General features: G+C 33.3%; 1 protein-coding gene across 2 annotated transcripts in view; it reads left to right on the forward strand.

Annotated features, from left to right (window-relative positions):
- The window catches only part of LOC126886612 (mediator of RNA polymerase II transcription subunit 1), a 61,863-nt gene that overhangs the window by 10,749 nt on the left and 32,816 nt on the right, over nucleotides 1-18,298 (forward strand). For both annotated transcript variants that reach the window (XM_050653599.1, XM_050653600.1), the window contains exons 4-6: nucleotides 2,943-3,515; nucleotides 15,649-15,880; nucleotides 16,614-16,794. In XM_050653599.1, coding sequence (XP_050509556.1) covers nucleotides 2,943-3,515; nucleotides 15,649-15,880; nucleotides 16,614-16,794 — 986 coding nt within the window. The remainder of the gene's footprint in view (nucleotides 1-2,942; nucleotides 3,516-15,648; nucleotides 15,881-16,613; nucleotides 16,795-18,298) is intronic.

Below are 18,298 nucleotides of genomic sequence, written 5' to 3' on the forward strand. Positions count from 1 at the left end.
AAAGTGCACAACGTCCCTAAAGAAGTTTTCACTTCAATAATATTACTGTTATTATACGTACATTATAATAATATACGTACAAAATTTATTTCGCCGAAGAGATGACGGTCGCGAAATAAATCCTTTTTCCCCATCCAAAAATAGGTTTTACGTTTATTTTAAATTTAAATACTTCTATACAATTTATATAGGGTGTCCCAAAAGTAGCGGAACAGTCGAATATTTCGCGAACTAGACATCGGATCGAAAAACTAAAAAATACGTGTTCAATCATTTTCAAAAATCTATCCAATGACACCAAACACCAATCCCCACTACACCCCCTGGAGGTGGGGTGGGGGTAACTTTAAAATCTCAAATAGAAACCCCAGTTTTTCTTGAAAATTTGGATTCGTTACGTAAAAGTAGGCAACTTTTATTCAAGACATTTTTTCGAACTGTGGATAGATGGCGCTATAATTGGGAAAAACCATTTATCCTGATACCATAGGTAAATTATAGAAACGGTCTAATTTCTCACGAAATACACTTCCAAATGAGAAACCAAAAAACATATTTTTAATATTTTTCGAAAACCTATCGAATAACACCAAATATGACCCTCCAACCCCACCCCCTGGAGGTGGGGTGGGGGTAACTTAAAAATCTTAAATAGCAACCTCCAATTTTTATTGCAGATTCGGATTCGTCATAAAAAATTAAGCAACATTTATTCGAATCATTTTTTAAAATTTCTGATAGATGGCGCTAATAAATCGTATTTTTCCAATTAAAGCGCCATCTATTAACAATTCCAAAAAATGTTTCGAATAAATGTTGCTTAATTTTCCATGACGGATCCGAATCTGTAATAAAAAGTGGGGGTTGCTATTTAAGATTTTAAAGTTACCCACCACCCCACTTCCAGGGGGTGGGTTGGAGGGTCACGTTTGGTGTTATTCGAAAGGTTTTCGAAAAATATTAAAAATCAGTTTTTTTGTTTCTCATTTTGAATTGTATTTCGTGAGATATTAGACCGTTTCTATAATTTACCTATGGTATCAGGATAAATCGTTTTTCCCAATTATAGCGCCATCTATCCACACTTCGAAAAAATGTCTTGAATAAAAGTTAATTACTTTTACGTAAAGAATTAAAATCTGCAAGAAAAACTGGGGTTTCCATTTGAGATTTTAAAGTTATCCCCCACCCCACCTCCAGGGGGTGTAGTGGGGGTTGGTATTTGGTGTCATTGGATAGATTTTTGAAAATGATTGAACACGTATTTTTCAGTTTTTTTATCCGATGTTTAGTTCGCGAAATATTCGACCGTTCCACTACTTTTGGGACACCTTGTATATAGTCCGTCTAGAAAGTATTCGGAAAAAATAAAGCAGAATTATAATTTTACGGTATTTATTTCTATCACTTGAAATATAAAATTTCAACAAATAATTCATCTCACTTACTTATACAACTTCCATTTAAATCTAAACACCTAACTAAACGTGCAGGTACACCCGAAACTAGTTCAAGGCCATACTTTTCGATAATGGTGTTCCAGGCCTGTAAAACTGACCGAATAAAACGTTCTTTATCTCGTGGCGCTGCTCGTTTCACTTCAATCTTCATTAGTCCCCATATGTTTTCAATGGGGCTAAGATCTGGAGATGCTGCTGGCCACGGAATTGTTGCCCATTCATGTTCTTGCATCCAAGCTTAAGTATAAGCAGAAGTATGGCATCTTGCATTATCTTGCTGAAAACGCCACCCCTCTGGATATAAAACATGAGCCGTTTCAAGAAGAAAACCATTTAGGATGTCACAATATTTCGCACTATCAACAGTACCATTAACTATACAGAGAGGTTAGCACCACGCTGAGATACTGCTCCCCAAACCATTATTTTAGTGGGGAATTTGGAAATTTGAACGGTAACATTTTATCTTGATAGGACTTTTAGATGATTTGCACCAAGCTGGAAACAACTTTCATCAGATATAAAGACATTATTAAAATTATTTTCTCGAAAACGTTGACAAAAATCTATTCTTCGTTGCCTTTGCAGAGGTGTCATTGTAGGGATTTTTTTTGGATTCCTTGATATGTAGCCTTGCTTTTTTAGTGACATGCGGACAGTTTCTGGGCACACTTTTATTCTTCGTTGATTTCCAAATCTGTTCGCTAATTTTCGAAGCCCTAGGCGCGGATTTTATCGTCCTAAAGCCACTAAAGCATTTAAATTGTCTCCGCGAATCTTACGCGGTCTACCCGAAACTGGTCTATGTCTCATATCTATGCCATTTTTTATCCTCTTTATTGTCTCATGCACTGCATTTTTTCCGAGTTCAGTCAATTGCATTAATTTTTTAACGTTTCGGACACCCTTTCTATACAAATATTCCACCACTTTTCTTTTTTCCACTTGCGACATTATTTCACAAATCTGAAGTCTGTTTACAAACAACAATATTTGATAGATGGTGTTGTCGTGTGATTTTGTCCATAACCTACTATCGGCACAACCTACTTGATGCATTACTTTTGTCTTAAAATGTTACAAAAAAGAAATCTATTAAAATTAGGAAAAATGTAAAATTCCGGATACTTTCTAGACGGACTATACAGACACATAATATACCTATATTTATATGTACAAAATTTATTTGGCCGAAGTGATGATGGTCGCGAAATCAATTATTTTTCCCCATCCTAAAATAGGTTTTACATTTGTTTTAAATTTAAATACTTCCACACAATTTATATATACACACACATAATATATAGCATAAGCGATAACGGTCGCGAATTCAATGGTTTTTCTCCTATCCAAAAATCGCACAACGTCCCTAAAGAAGTTTTCACTTCAAAAATAATTCACAAATAATAAATTCACAGTATCTTTTTTAATAAGAGAATATTCATAATACTTATGTATAAACAATTTTTTTTTATATTTCAGGTTAAAATTTGTGGTCGAGCCTTCTGGAGTTTTTATATCGTCTGATATGTTTTATTTGGAGATAGTACTAAATCCAAATGGATGTGTAGAAGATGTAAAGATCCATCACGAAGGCAAGAAAGAGCAACAAAGTTGTACTGAATTAGTTAATTGTTTGTCTAAAGGAGATTTTGCTGATTTTACTGCCCAGCTAGAAGGATTTACCTCTATCTATCAGTTAAATGCTGAAAAGAAGATTAAATGTAAAGCTTTTACAGCTTTGGAATGTTTGGAAGCGGACCTATTAACATTAGCTCAGTTGCAAATGTTTACTAAGGAACCTTATAACTTAATCCATAAATCTCCTGTAGGAATTCTTGAGAAGAGAAAAGGTGGACATCCTATGAAACTTACATATTTTGTGTCTCCTTATGATCTTCTCAACATAGAAAAAAATGAGATTGAACCAATTAAGATTGACACCATAACCAACAAAGGTTTGGGGTATAGTGTTACTGTTTGCATGGAGGGATCTGCAGCTCATAAGTTACAAACTACATCTTTAATAACCGTTAATAATATTAATGGAAAAAGGTAAGAAACTAACTGCAATAAATTTTACTTGAGTGATTATTTTGAAACGTAAAGGTTATATCATCAGAACTGTATATAGCTAATAACCTATACTTTGGTTTAAAGCCATTCTTTCTGCATTTCGGCGTCAAATCTCCCCAATAATTTGGTATAGTAGATCCCTGTGACTGTTTTGTCCTTCTTTAGGTAGTCGATGTAGATCACATCTCGTGAATCCCAGAAAACAGTGACCATTATCTTTCCTGTCGATAGGGCAAGCTTTCCTCTCCATAGATAGTCTTCTTTGGAGCATGTTCGCCAGGTGAAGTTCACATTTTTGACTGTTCATTGGAACTAGTGTTGCCCAAAATCGGTCTTGGTCTTGTTCTTGCGTTTTTTCAAGACCAAGACCGCCTAATTTGAGCAAGACCAAGACTTACCGTGCAAGATTTGAGCAAGAACAAGACTAAGCCTGCAAGACTCTTGCGTCTTGCAGTTATAACTGAGGGTCGTTTTAGAGAGTATATTAGTTCGGGTATATTCTTAGATACTCTATGAGAGACAAAAAAAATTTTAACAAAAATTTGGAAAATTGGACTTATGCGCATTACGAATAATACCACAAACATACATAGCGAATCAAAATATCTATTAAAATAACACTTGACACATTTGACACGTACTCAGAGATCATTATTACAATGCAAAAATAAAATATTTTTACATGCTTTCCCAGCAGACGACTTCTTCGCTCTGAAATTAATTGTCCAGGAGTCCAGGTTTTGAGAATAGCCGGCCTTTATTCATAAATTAATATTCTTGCGTTGCGACCTTGCGACGCCGACAATAATGTCGTTAAAAATCTGTAGCTGATAAAAAATATACCTAATAAGTAATTAATTTTTTTTGCTTTTCGGTATATAGAATAGTAATACTATTATGTATATTTTTTCTGTTGATTGTGCAATGACCTCATTTAGTTAGACAAAATTTGCTGAAAGAATGCGGCTAATACTTAAAAGTATTAATAACAAGATACATTAATGCAGATAATGCTGGCTATACATAACGTGTAAACAAAATATAACGAAATATTTAATAACGATATAAGTACTGTCTACCGAGGCATTGAACAAAGAAATAATATTTACAGTGAAATGTATGCAAAACAAAAGCACATTTATAGCAGTTTTTTCTGTAGTTAAATTAAATTGGTCATTTGTTTTATCAATCGACTATTCTTTTGTTACTCTTTGTGTTTGGTGATATACACTACTCCAAGAAGTTTAGCATGAACAATAGGGTGGTTCGAAAAAAAATTTTTTTCTTATTTCAGATCGCTATAGTGCGCAAAAGTTGCTATTGGTATAGACTTGAAAAAGCACTAATTATTATTTTTTTATTAATTTGTCTTCCGGTCGCGCAATGCCATCGAAGTTAGCAAAAATTGTGAAAAACCTTAATTTTTCAAATTTTTTTTTTAAACAGAATAGATGGTTTTAATTGCGTTTCTTATACCATGAATTAATTACTAAAAGTATGTAAAATCAATATAAATACACTTATTATACATTTGTTTCATATCTTCAGGTCGCGCAACGTAATATAAAATGAGTAAAATTAGTAGTTTTTGCAAAATTTCAAAGTTTGACTGTTTAGTACGATTTAATCATACGCCTTTTAGAGATGCTATAGTTTAATTCAATTACAATAATATATTTAAAATCCAAGCATCTAAGATACATTTTAATATTCAAGTGGAATTAGGTCGCGCAGCTTCGTCAAAAACAGCAGACTACCGAGAGACGAGGCGAAAGTGACGAATGCCAGCGAAGCTCGCACAGCCACAAATAGAGATACATGTGGAAAGACCTCTACAATGGAGTATTTGTCTTCTCCATTACAACGAACTGCCATTCCGCCACCTTTTCCAACACTTAGATGGAAATACAACAGGCACTATAGGATATCCAGACCGATTGGAAAGGCCCTACCTGATTGTGAAAGACTACTAGTTGTTGTTGATTTAAATCGTTGGCATCGCTGAGCGGTGCAATAATGTGGTTCTAATATAGCCGTCTCTGGAACTGCGGCCACACACTTTACTTGAAGCTACGGTCACTAGCTTAACGCATCTTTCAACTGCCTGTGTATGGCATGGCAAAGTATCTACACTCATAACAGGCTTGAAGTCATTGCTCACATACTGTTTTATCTCTTTATTAGTCAATGTTCTTAGCAGTAGAGGGAAGTCAGTGTACTGGTGTTCCATTTGATAATTGCGTAATACTATTTAGCTTCAAAGTTTAAGTTTGGTGGTTTAAAGATTCTGATAGAGTCACTTTCAGATATTGCTAGCGTTTCCTTCATGATACGCCTAAAGCCCAGCTCTCGGATATGGATTCTGTCATCAGTTACCATAGCCAAAAGTAAATTTTCGGGATGGGCAAAGTAAGCATTCCGTTGTAAAACGGGATCAACAACTTGAAGAAGCTCTTCTGGTAAGTACCTTGAATATCCAATGATTTTGTAATCATGTCTAGGCCATCTGTGAATTTGTGGTTTATTTTTGTGGCAAACCACATAGGCATATTATAACATTTGAGAATGAATGTGACAATCTCTCTCAGATTTTCAGAAGGGTTGGACACACTGATGTAGAAACGCAAAACTCGGTTTGCAGTAGTAAGCCATCTTGAATGTGACGTTGGGATAGGATCACGTACCCACTACAAAGTCTTCTGAACAATGTTCTGACTTGATGACTTCTGATATCTCAAGCAAGTACAATTATTGGTGCTTGCTAAGAATACCCTTGTCAACTTTTGGAATCTCACAATCAATAGGATTAAACTCAATAAGTGGTAGTCTTTCACAATCAGGTAGGGCCTTTCCAATTGGTCCGGAATATCCTATCGGGTCTGTTGTATTTTCATCTAAGTGTTGGAAAAGGTGGTGGAATGGCAGTTCGTTGTAATGGAGAAGACAAATACTCCATTGTAGAGGTATTCCCACATGTATCTTTATTTGTGGCAGCGCGCGCTTCGCTGGCATTCGTCACTTTCGCCTCGTCTCTCGGTAGTCTGCTGTTTTTGACGAAGCTGCGCGACCAAATTCCACTTGAATATCAAAATTTATCTTATATGCTTGGATTTTAAATATATTATTGTAATTAAATTAAACTATACCATCTCTAAAAGTCGTATGATTAAATTGTACCAAACAGTCAAACTTTGAAATTTTGCAAAAACTACTAATTTTACTCATTTTGTATTATGTTGCGCGACCGGAAGATATGAAACAAATGTATAATAAGTGCATTTATATTGATTTTACATACTTTTAGTAGTTAATTCATGGTATACGAACGCAATTAAAACCATCTGGCCTGTTAAAAAAATATATGAAAAATTAAGGTTTTTCACAATTTTTGCTAACTTCGATGGCATTGCGCGACCGGAAGACAAATTAATAAAAAAATAATAATTAGTGCTTTTTTCAAGTCTATACCAATGGCAACTTTTGCGCACTATAGTGATCTGAAATAAAAAAAAAAAGTTTTTTTCGAACCACCCTAATGAACAACCTTCTATACAAAAATGTTCTACATTCAATTTGAAATAAAAAGGCCCTATTCATAATCCTTCTAAAATGAACGGTTCCAAAGTTACGGAGGTAGTATAGTATAATTGGTCCAAAAAAAGGCCTAACCCAGACATCCAAAGTAAAAGATTTCCTCCAACACCAAATTGTTCTATATGGTCCACATATTGTTCAGTAAAAAGTTACACCATTTTGAGCGTCCGGTTTGGGGGGGAGATGGAGGAGAAGTCGGTAAATTAGTAGTTTCTTTACGTTTTTCGTCAATATTTCTAGAACTATGTTTAAGCGTAAACAATGTTCTATACAAAAACGTTCTACATAAAATTTGAAACAAAAATGGTCCTATCCATAATTGTTATAAAATCAACGGTTCCAGAGTTACGAAGGGTGAAATGTGGAGGTTTTGTATACTTTTTATATTTTTTGGGCAATTGATGATGATTTTGGGTGGTGAGATTGACGTTTCTTCAAGGGCTTATCACTAACATACTATCGGCCACTGAAATAGCAAATCATGAAAATTGCCAAAAAAGTATCGAAAACCTCCATTTTTCACCCTCCGTAACTCTGGAATCGTTGATTTTATAACAATTATGTATAGGAACTTTTTTGTTTTAAATTTGATGTAGAACATTTTTGTATGGAATATTGTTTACGCTAAAGCATATTTTTAGAAATATTGACGAAAAACATAAAAAAAACTACTAATTTACCGATTTCTCCCCCATCTCCCCCCAAACCGGACGCTCAAAATGGTGTAATTTTTACTAAACAATATCTGGACCATATAGAACAATTTGGTGTTGGAGGAAAACTTTTACTTTTAATGTCTGGGTTAGGCCTTTTTTGGACCAATTATACTATACTACCTCCGTAACTTTGGAACCGTTCATTTTAGAAGGATTATAGTGCAGTCACTGAAGGTTTTCACCTCCGATTTCGTTGAACCTCCATCGATTTTCATAAAAATTGGTAAGTAATTAGAGGATACCTCAAGGAACAAAGGTGACATGATGCCAACTTGCGCTTTTACCCTGGGGGTGGATGCCATCCCTTCTCGGGGGTGAAGATTATTTTATTAACAATAATACCATAAGTCGATAGAGGGACAAATTATAAGCAAAATTTGTTATATAAAGTTATTAAAATAAATCAACACTTTTTGAGTTATTAGAGACCAAAGATTTTATTTTTTCGTAAAAAAATGCATGTTTTAAATCAGTTTTTCACATATAAATCAAAAACTATAAGCTTGTACAAAAAAGTTATTGTTACTGAAATTGAAGATAATAAAAAATTGAATACATCCTTATGTAAAGAACTAAACTAATGTTAGTTCAAAGTGAGTTATTGGCAATTGAATGTGTATTTTTTTCGACGAGTACTCAAATCTAAGTATTCAAGCTTAAATAACGGGAAAACGATGCAATGTATAAAATATTCCTGCTAAACATTTGCCAAATTACTTCGGAATACCTGTCAAATGGGCTTCAGAACAAGGTAATAGCGTCAAAATTAAGCAAGTTATAATGAAAATAAAAGAACCGTTTCGAATTTTTTAGGAAAAAGTGAAAAATAAAACATATGCCATTTCCACAAAAATTAAAATTTATAGTAATGCTTACAAGAACTTCTTTATATTAGCATAAATAATGTGTTCGATAATTTTGACCGATTTAGAATGCATATTTTTGAAAAAAAAAGATATAATTTAAAAAAATCATAATGTTTAAAATTATTTTAATTCTCATATTCTTTTGATAATAACTCCAAAAATACTTAATATACGTAAAAAATTATATATAACCAAATTTTAGTTTTTTTGTGCCAAATATTTTACCTGTTTTACTATTTCTATAGGGTAAAAAATAACCGAGATAGAAACGTTTAAATCTTAAATTTTGCTGTGGGAACCATGCAACCGGGGTCATTTAACCTTTTATTTTTAAAAAAGTAAGGGGTTTAAAAGATTAGATTCAACGTGCTTAAATAGCACTTGGAATTAACTTTCAAATAGTTTTTAGATGAATCTGATGTCGTAAACACGAACGGAGTTAGTAAAAAAACAGTAACATTTTTTGAAAAAAATTTTAAAAGATAAATTTTGAAAAAATTTTGGAGCATAAATATTAACCCTATCAACATGTTAGGGGGCTCATTTAATAGATATTTTTAAGTACTTTGACAAATGTTAAATAAGTTTATGTTATAAAATGCATCAATTTCCCGTTATTTCAGCTTGAATACTTAGAGTTTTTTACTCGCCGAAAAAAATATACATTCAATTACCTATAACTCACTTTTAGTCAACATTAAAAGGTTTTTGTAGTAAGGGGCTATTTCATTTTTTATTAGCTTCAATTTTGATAATAACTTTTTTGTAAAAACTTACACTTTTTGAGTTATTGTTGAAAAATTGGTTAAAAACATGCATTTTTCTCAAGAAAAATTAAAATCTTTGATCTTTAATAACTCAAAAAGTTTTGATTTATTTGAATAACTTTATATAACAAATTTTGCTTGAAATTTGTCCCTCTATCGAATTATGGGGTTATTTTTAATAAAATAATTTTCACCCCCGAGTAGGGGTGGCATCCATCCCCAGGGTAAAAGCGCAAGTTGGCACAATGTCACCTTTGTTCTTTGAGATATCCTCTAACCACTCACTAATTTTCATACAAATCGATGGAGGTTCAACGAAATCGGAGGTAATAGCTCATATCCACCTTCAGTGACTCCACTATTATGCATAGGGCCTTTTTTGTTTCAAATTTAATGTAGAACATTTTTGTATAGAAGATTGTTCATGCTAAACCGCATAGTTTTAGAAATATGGACGAAAAACTTAAAAAACTACAAATTTACCGATTTCTCCCCCCCCCCCCCCCCCCCCCAAACCCGACGCTCAAAATGCTGTGACTTTTTTCTGAACATTATGTGGACCATATAGAACAATTTGGTGTTGGATGATAACTTTCACTTTGGATGTCTGGGTTTGGATCTAGTTATACCATACTATAATTGGAACCATGGACGTATAAATGAGGCGCTCAGAGCAACAGTGGCCTAACCCACATTACACAATTTTACCAAAACGCTTTTTTATTACATTAAAGTTATGCATTACTTAAGTATTTTCAGATGCAGAGTGGCTCAAGCAACCATTGGTTGAGCTACTCTGCATCTGAAAATATTTAAATAAGGGATAACTTTAATTTAATTAAAGCGTTTTGGTAAAATTTTAGGATGTGGGTTAGGCCACTGTTGCTCTGAGCGCCTCAAATAAAGATCTTTTTTTATACGTCCATGATTGGATCTTGCTTGTTCAATTAGTAATAAAAATTCCAGCATGTAGAAATGAAATCGTTCTGTAATCGCAGAGTCTTTTTTTCTTATATCTTACTTTTTTGCTGTTGCTTTTATAGGTCTGGATTCCGCGTATGAAAAAAAAGTTGATTAATAGCAAGCTGAAAATTTGTTAATAGCTTAACGGTGTCTATTCGGACAAACTTTGATGTATGGGAACACTGGAACAGGGGAAGTTTCAGTTGTGGAACGTGATTTTAATTGTGGAACGTGTCATCCTGACAAGTTTATGATTGTGAAAACTAGCAGGTTGTTTTTAAGTTAATTCAATAGCAAACTTTATTAAATATATGAAAAAATGTTTGTCCGACAAATATGTTGGGCATTTTAATAAGTCGAACACATGGAACATGTCAAATGACAAGAATTATATTGGTGGTAAATAGCAGTCTGATTTTTGCTTGAGAATTTAATGAAAGGGTAACAAATCAATTGGAAGTTCTGTCCGACAAAATACATGGGCCGTTTTCGTAGTCTGACATTCGAAACCTGTAACCTGTTCCACAATTAAAACTTCCCCTGTTCCAATGTTCCCCTACATCAAAGTTTGTCCGACTAGACAGCGTTAAGCTATCAACAAATTTTCGGCTTGCTATTAACCTTTTCACTGCGGCTAGTTATAAAAGTAGTATGGTCTCTGGTACGGCTGTTTCATGCCTGTGCTGATCAATCCGGTTGCCGCAGTCAGTCGATGTAGTACTATGGCGTATAAATACGGTTCGCGCAGTGTATCAATACAGTGTATTCAGGACTGTATTTGCAATTTTGTAGAAATAACTGTTAATTTGTTGCTGTTAGATTATTGAAAATTAATAATTGGTCAACGTAACAGACCTTTTTCAACAGTTTCAACATTTTGTTTTTGATGATTTTTCCGACTTTTATTAGGATTGGCAAATATGTCCTGCAATTTTTGGCCCTCATTTGCAATAATTTTTATGGTAAATGCTACACACACAAAATCTTGAAAATGCAGCCCAAAATCACAGATTACTGTTACATATTATTTTTATTAGATTATTTATCAAATTACCAGTCATAACGCTCTTGTACTTTTTTCAAAGTCAATAAATAATAGATTTATCAGCAACTGTAATTCACACAATTGACTTTTTAAACAAAAATAAAATAAGCTGATAAACACTATCCTACATAAATACGGCGAATGGGAATCCTAAGATTTTACAAGTAAATCCTCCAGAGTGCGTGCCTGTGTACAAAAATGCGGATTTGTACGGCTCCCGCAGTAAAGTATAAAATTTTTAAATGTATTGTAAATTTTGATATATTTATGCCTAACTCTCTTCTATAGTCAACATACAATACGTAAACAATATCTGATGCATACGGTTGCCGCAGCAAATGCTGAAAAACGTTACGCGTATTTAGCCGGTTCCCGTTGTACGGACACGAAATTATTTTACGTATATGTCCGGGTCCCGCAGTGAAAAGGTGCTATTAAGGGGCTATCCTAGTGTAAAAGTACGAAATTACTTTTTTTTGGGAATTTCTAAAATAAAAAGTACTGGATTAATTAATTTGAAAATTTTCATGAGCATTTATTATAAAAGAAGTACTTACATGTAAAACAATTTTCATAAAAAAATATTGAAAATTAAACAATTTATGCGCCATCTACTGGCACCGTGAAAATAAAAACATGGCTCACTGCTGCAGTGATTGGGACTAATAGAGATGTTGAAAAATAAAATTTCAAAGTGATTATTGAAATATAAGTTATTTCCTATACCATCAACTAGGATTTTTGAAAAATATTAAAATTTGGAAAAATGACGAAGTGTTAAAAAAAATTTAAAATTAGCTAAAACATTTTCAATTTCAAAAACCACCAAATTAACTTTTTTTATCCGATCAAAAAACCCCTAGTTGATGGTATAGAAAATAACTTATATTTCAATAATAAGTTTGAAATTTTATGTTTCAGGATCTCCATTAGTCCCAATAACTGCAGCAGTGGAGCAGTTTTTATTTTTACTGCGTCCGATAATAAATGCTCATGCAAATTTTCAAAATAATTGGTACAGTACTTTTTATTTTAGAAATTCACAAAAAAGTATATGAATTTCGTACTTTTACACTAGGATAGCCTCTTAATAAACTTTTTTTGGTACACGGGATCCACGCCTACTATTGTCCCATTGTATGTGCAATTTTTGATATTTGCGATTCTTTCGTAATATCTTTGTGGGTAAATAGAAAATGCACATTGTGTATTTTATATTACCGTAAACTCGGGCTACTTTGGCCCATTTATTAAAACCTTTTAAATCAACTCTCAATAAATCTTAGCATTTTTCTACTACTAAGCTGTGTTCATCTGTTTTACTTAATTAAACTATCTTAAATAACATGCATAAAGCATTTTAGTGTTTTTTAAAAAAATATACAAACTTTTTAAAATTTTTTACCTGGGCCAATGTTAGCCTTACGTTAGGGTTACTTTGGCCCAATATGATATTACGTACTTTAAAGCATTATATAAATAGTTAGGGTCAAAGAAAGACATGGGTTTATTTATTCAGTATATTTATATGACAGAAAAATATATTTCGAAGTTTTTTTACAAAAGGTACAAAAATGAAGCTTTAGCAAACAATTCATGTTTTTTACAAATTACTGGCGGAAAATAGTCCTTTTTTTAACAGTTTTGGAGGTTGGATCTTTTTCTTAATAGCGCTCCATTTGTAAAACAAAGAGTCCTTTTCTTTTGGCCACTTCCAACACTTGTTGGTACGTTCCATGCATTCAACAACAGCACCTTCTTCTGACACATTCACAGCTATCCCAGGGAACAGTAGCTTATTCCGTTCAACAACAACGAAGTTTCCTTTTTGCAGATTTGACTTTAATTCTTCTTCTTCGTTTTGTTCCTGGGGTTTTTGGCACTGAAAGAAGAAGATGCAACTGGATGGACTTTTATGTGATTTACCTGGAGACCACTGATTGTTTTAATTTCCTCTTCCTCTTCTTCGTCCGTTGAAAGGACCATGTCACTATGACCGGATGAAACGACGCTGTAATTGTCACTATCTTCTTCCGAAGTCGAAAGTTCCATGTCTTTTTTATTCATTTTTCTCTTTTGTCTCTTAACTTCTTGTTTCTTTTCTAAAACCGTCTGTCGCTTTTTTTCAAGTTTTTCCCTTTCTTTTTCTCTTTTTTTCTTCTCGTTTTCCATCTTTTTTTCTTTCTTCTTTTGACCTTTTTGATTCATTTGGTGTTCTTGATACTGAATAATATCGTTAGCTGTTATGCTTTTATCAGCAGGAACGTCTATTTATTTTCGTTTTATTAATCGGGGTTAACAACTTCTTGCCTTTTCTGTTCCAAATGGCGGATAAATGTTTGTCCTACCAATTCCAAATTAACTGTCACATTGTTGGAAGGTAAGCGCTTCAATACTTCTTCTTTGTCTAAGGGATGTATGCCGGTCTTTTTAAAACCAGACTTTAAGTTTTCCTTTTGATGAAGCTCCAACTCATCCAAAGATTTTTTCAACAATCTTGAAAACATATCTTTTGGTAATATGGCAACAGTTTTACCACTATCAGGACTGTTTCCATTCGGTAAGAATCTGTCGCCACTTACTTTTGAGAGGTCTAAAATAGGCCACATCAAGTGGTTGTGTTAGGTGCGAGGAGTTTGGAGGCAAGCATACGAATTGGATATTGTTCTCTTCGCAAAGCCTGACCACGTTTAAGCTTACATCTGAGCTAAGATTATCACCGATAACTACTTTATTACCTTCTTGTTTCTTTAAGATTGGAAGATGTGTAGCAAACCAATCTTCAAATGTTGCTCCGTCGATCCAACCTTGTTTTGTCCTGTTGTAATGCGCTCCTTCGGGGCCACCTTCCAACCATGTGGTCCACAAATGTTCAGCCTTATAAATGATATAAGGTGGCACAGAGGTACCATTGGCATTACCACAAAACATATCGCTAATGTTGGACTTGATCGAATTCATGATACGCTCTGGGTACTTTGAACCCCTACGACAGATTACTTTCTTCCTGCCTGGATCGTCAGACATGCATGTTTCGTCGTAGTTATAGATGTTTTGAGGCGGTACATTCTCAACTACTTCTTTTAAGTGATCGAAGTAGTCTGAGATTATTTTTCTATCAATCTGAGCACGATTTCTTTTTATATTTGATGCAAACCTGACTGTGAGCTGAGGATGCCTTTTTAAGAAAGACTTGGTCCAGTCACGGCCAGGCAAATTATTGCAAAAACACTGTATTGTCTTTCCTTGTCTTGTGACATAACTTTTTACAATATATCTCAAATACAGTTCATCAATTGGAAATCCGAATTCACACATTTTGTCGATGTGAGTAGCAAATGCTAACTCTTCTTCCTGAGTAAAAACTTTGGGATGACCCGGTGAGCTCGAAAACAAATTTTTTAGTTTGTTTTTAATAGTGCTTCGTGGTATTTTAAAATATCTGAGGCTTGCCTTTGTGTCATTTCACCAGATATGATTGCTTCTAAACAGTTTTGGAGATGATCTTGACTGTAGTCGGCATAACTCCGGCTTCCTGGTTGGCGCTTGTAGTTATAGGGCATCTTCCGTAATCTAAAAATAAATTTATTCAATAAAAAAACACCCAGAATGTTGATTTAGAGCAGTAGATAGGTAATAATGAAAAAATAAAACAAATAAAACAAACATCAGACCTACTTTGGCCCAAATATAAGTTGGGTCAAAGAAGGTCATATTTTTGAGGTTATCTGAACTGGTTTTATTATTGAATTGTAAAATAAAAAAGCTGAGAATAATGCAAATTATAACCATTCCACTGCATTAAGAATTAAATTCTGATGTTAAAAAAGTACTCACCAATATTGTAACAGACGTAAAACGGTTTTTGCAGCTAAAAGTTTTAGACATTAAAAAATCACTTGTTGCACATACAACATCAAAAGTACTCATGCTGGTTCTAGGAGGTGATACGTGAAACATTTGAAGGTCGTTACGAGTTGCGCAAGTCTGCACTCCATCGGAAACTACCCACATCGGCTTACAATCTACTCTCTCGAGATACTTTGAAAACGTTTTATTTTATTTTTAATTTGGGCCAAAGAAGGACCTCAGGGCCAAAGTAACCCTTATTTACGGTACTTTGAAACAATTTTCTAACATTGGTATTTTTTAAAATTTTAGTACTCCCTCTTATACTGCCCTTAACAGTCAGAATTGTGCAGTTATACCAGCTTGTTTTTTATTGAAATTGAACAAACCACTTCCTATGTGTCTGGCTTTAGTTAGACAAATCCAGCAAATATATCCATGGACCGAAATAGACACTGCTCCAGTATACCCTCTACTTAATCTTATCGTTACTCATTGCAGCGATAATAAAATGAATTCCAGTAATAATAAAGGACTCTTTGTTGTAAGTAAATTAGTTTTGTTTTACTTATTTTTTGTCTTTTTAGTTAAAGGACACCGCACACATCTTATAGAAAATGTAATGCCACTCAAATACAATAATATTTAATAGATTCGTCTCGAAATTCCATCATTTCATATCATTGCGCCAACTCTGAATTTTGATTAATAACGGCGTAAATTGATATAACTAAATCTAAAATCGAATGGGTATTCAGTGCAAGCTATTGAATAGCTTACACCTTCATTTTTATATTGTAATACTGTAAAATTGCAGTGTCGTACGGATTTACTAAATGTCAAATTGATTGACAAAAATTTCGCGCGTATTTAAAATAAAATAAAAAGCTATTAAACGGTCCCAGAATGCCTATAGGTATTTGAATGACACATAAAACCAAGAGCAATTGTCAAACTTAATAATTTTAACTCAATTTTATTCAAAAACTTCTTTCTATAATTTCGATTTTGTAAAATAGATTTATTTTATTTTGATTTTTTTCAACATATTCTGGGTCCATCACTGGTAACATCACTTTGTCGTAAAAGTTGCGTTTAAACGAGGTAAAAATTTAAAAAATTGGCCACTGGATATTAGAGGGTTTAAACTATTCAATGGCCACAACTGTACATAAGATAGAGAGGGAATGTAAATTTTATTGTATTTGAGTGACATTAAATTTTCCACAGTGTGCTGTGTCCTTTAATAACTAGTAATTTTATAAACTATTTTGCAGACACTTCCAGATCAAAATCATTGTTACTTTATGACTGAAAATAAGAATATGGAGGGTGTTTTAGTAACTAGCATACCTTTTACTCACCCTGCTAACGTTGGTAGTATTCTAACGATACTTAGAGAACAAGCTTTGTTTAACACCATTATTAGTAGCTGCGTTAGGCCCAATAGTAAACAAGGTAAGTGTTTAAAAAGCTCTTTAATATGTTAATTATTTTTCTTGTTCAGTTTTTATTTGTAGTCCTTTAGGGCTGTTTCACATAAGAATTTTGAACGTGCGAGGGTTTTCTCGTGCGGTAGTTTTGACGCACCTATCCTTTTCACACAATAAGAATTGAGTCGCACGAAGATATTTTGCTTTGTTGTTTGGTATATTATTTTTATTTACACTTTGTGGCTGAGGTAGGTACATGATACGATGTCTGATATGTATCATTACAAATGGGTATTTTTTGTCCATACTTTTGTCCTAATGTATTGTAATGCGTATTTAATTCATTTGCAATTTCTATTTTGTCAGTTATTATTTCTTATGATTTTAATTAAAAGTCTTAATTTGTTTTTATAAGCGTTGTTCTACTAAGTTATTTGTGAGCTCTTCGATTAGCTCATCTAATTAGCTCAGACAATATATGTAATAAACTATTCTAAATGGGAAATAAGCCACAATTGAACTAAAAAAATTATTTTATTAACGTTTCGACATCCAATTTGGGCGTCGAAACGTTAATAAAATTATTTTTTAGTTAAATTGTGGAATATTTCCCATTTAGAATAGTTTATTACAAAAATTCCACAAGGAAACAGCTTCAGAACAACATTACAATCTATGTTTTTCATGTACAGAATTCAAAAGACCCTCTGTCATCCACTCATTTTTAAATGTTGTTCCCCTCGTTTTAAATGTTGTTTTTAGATAATGTCACACAAGACGTGACCGCCGCCCTACTCCAGTCTTCACCGAGTCGTTTACTCTATAAAACTAAATATAATTTCGTAGAATAAAAGGTATTGTTATATTGTATGGAGCGTAATCAAATTATAGCGTTGTGGTTACTTTATCGTCGAAGAAAGAGAAATAAGAGCAACCGAATTCATTGAGTCCATCCTATTAACGCAAAAAGATACGATTTATATATTTTTATATTCACACATAATGATGGAACACCCTCTATACTCAACGTTAATTGCATTAATGTAAAATAAAGTTTATTATAATATACTTAGCAGTTTTAATTATTGTTGTTATCAGTAACATATAAATAATTTTGCTGTACTTACCAAATGTGTTTTTTTCTTTATCACCTAATTCGTCAAATTCACTGTTAAGTGCACGGCATACACCATTCCAAGCATTTGTCGTCAAGTTTCTATCTTTATATATGTCTATTGTTTTGTCCCAAAGAACAGGTCTCGCTTTAATTAATGTTATATTAATGTTATAATGTAATATTTCACTATCAATCTGAGACATCATAATATAAAATATATGCACCTACTTCAAATAGCCACAAAGTGTAAATGAAAATAATGTACCAAACAACCAAAGAAACTACCTTCGTGCGACTGATCATATGAAAGGATGCATTAAGTCCCCTATGCTACTGGGTACGTAAGCTGACGTCTGTTGTACGGCTGTCGTCTGTTGTTGTAAGCGAGGGACGGCATAAACGTGGCGACTTC

This window comes from Diabrotica virgifera, chromosome 6, assembly GCF_917563875.1.
Source record: "Diabrotica virgifera virgifera chromosome 6, PGI_DIABVI_V3a".
Lineage (NCBI taxonomy): Eukaryota > Metazoa > Arthropoda > Insecta > Coleoptera > Chrysomelidae > Diabrotica > Diabrotica virgifera.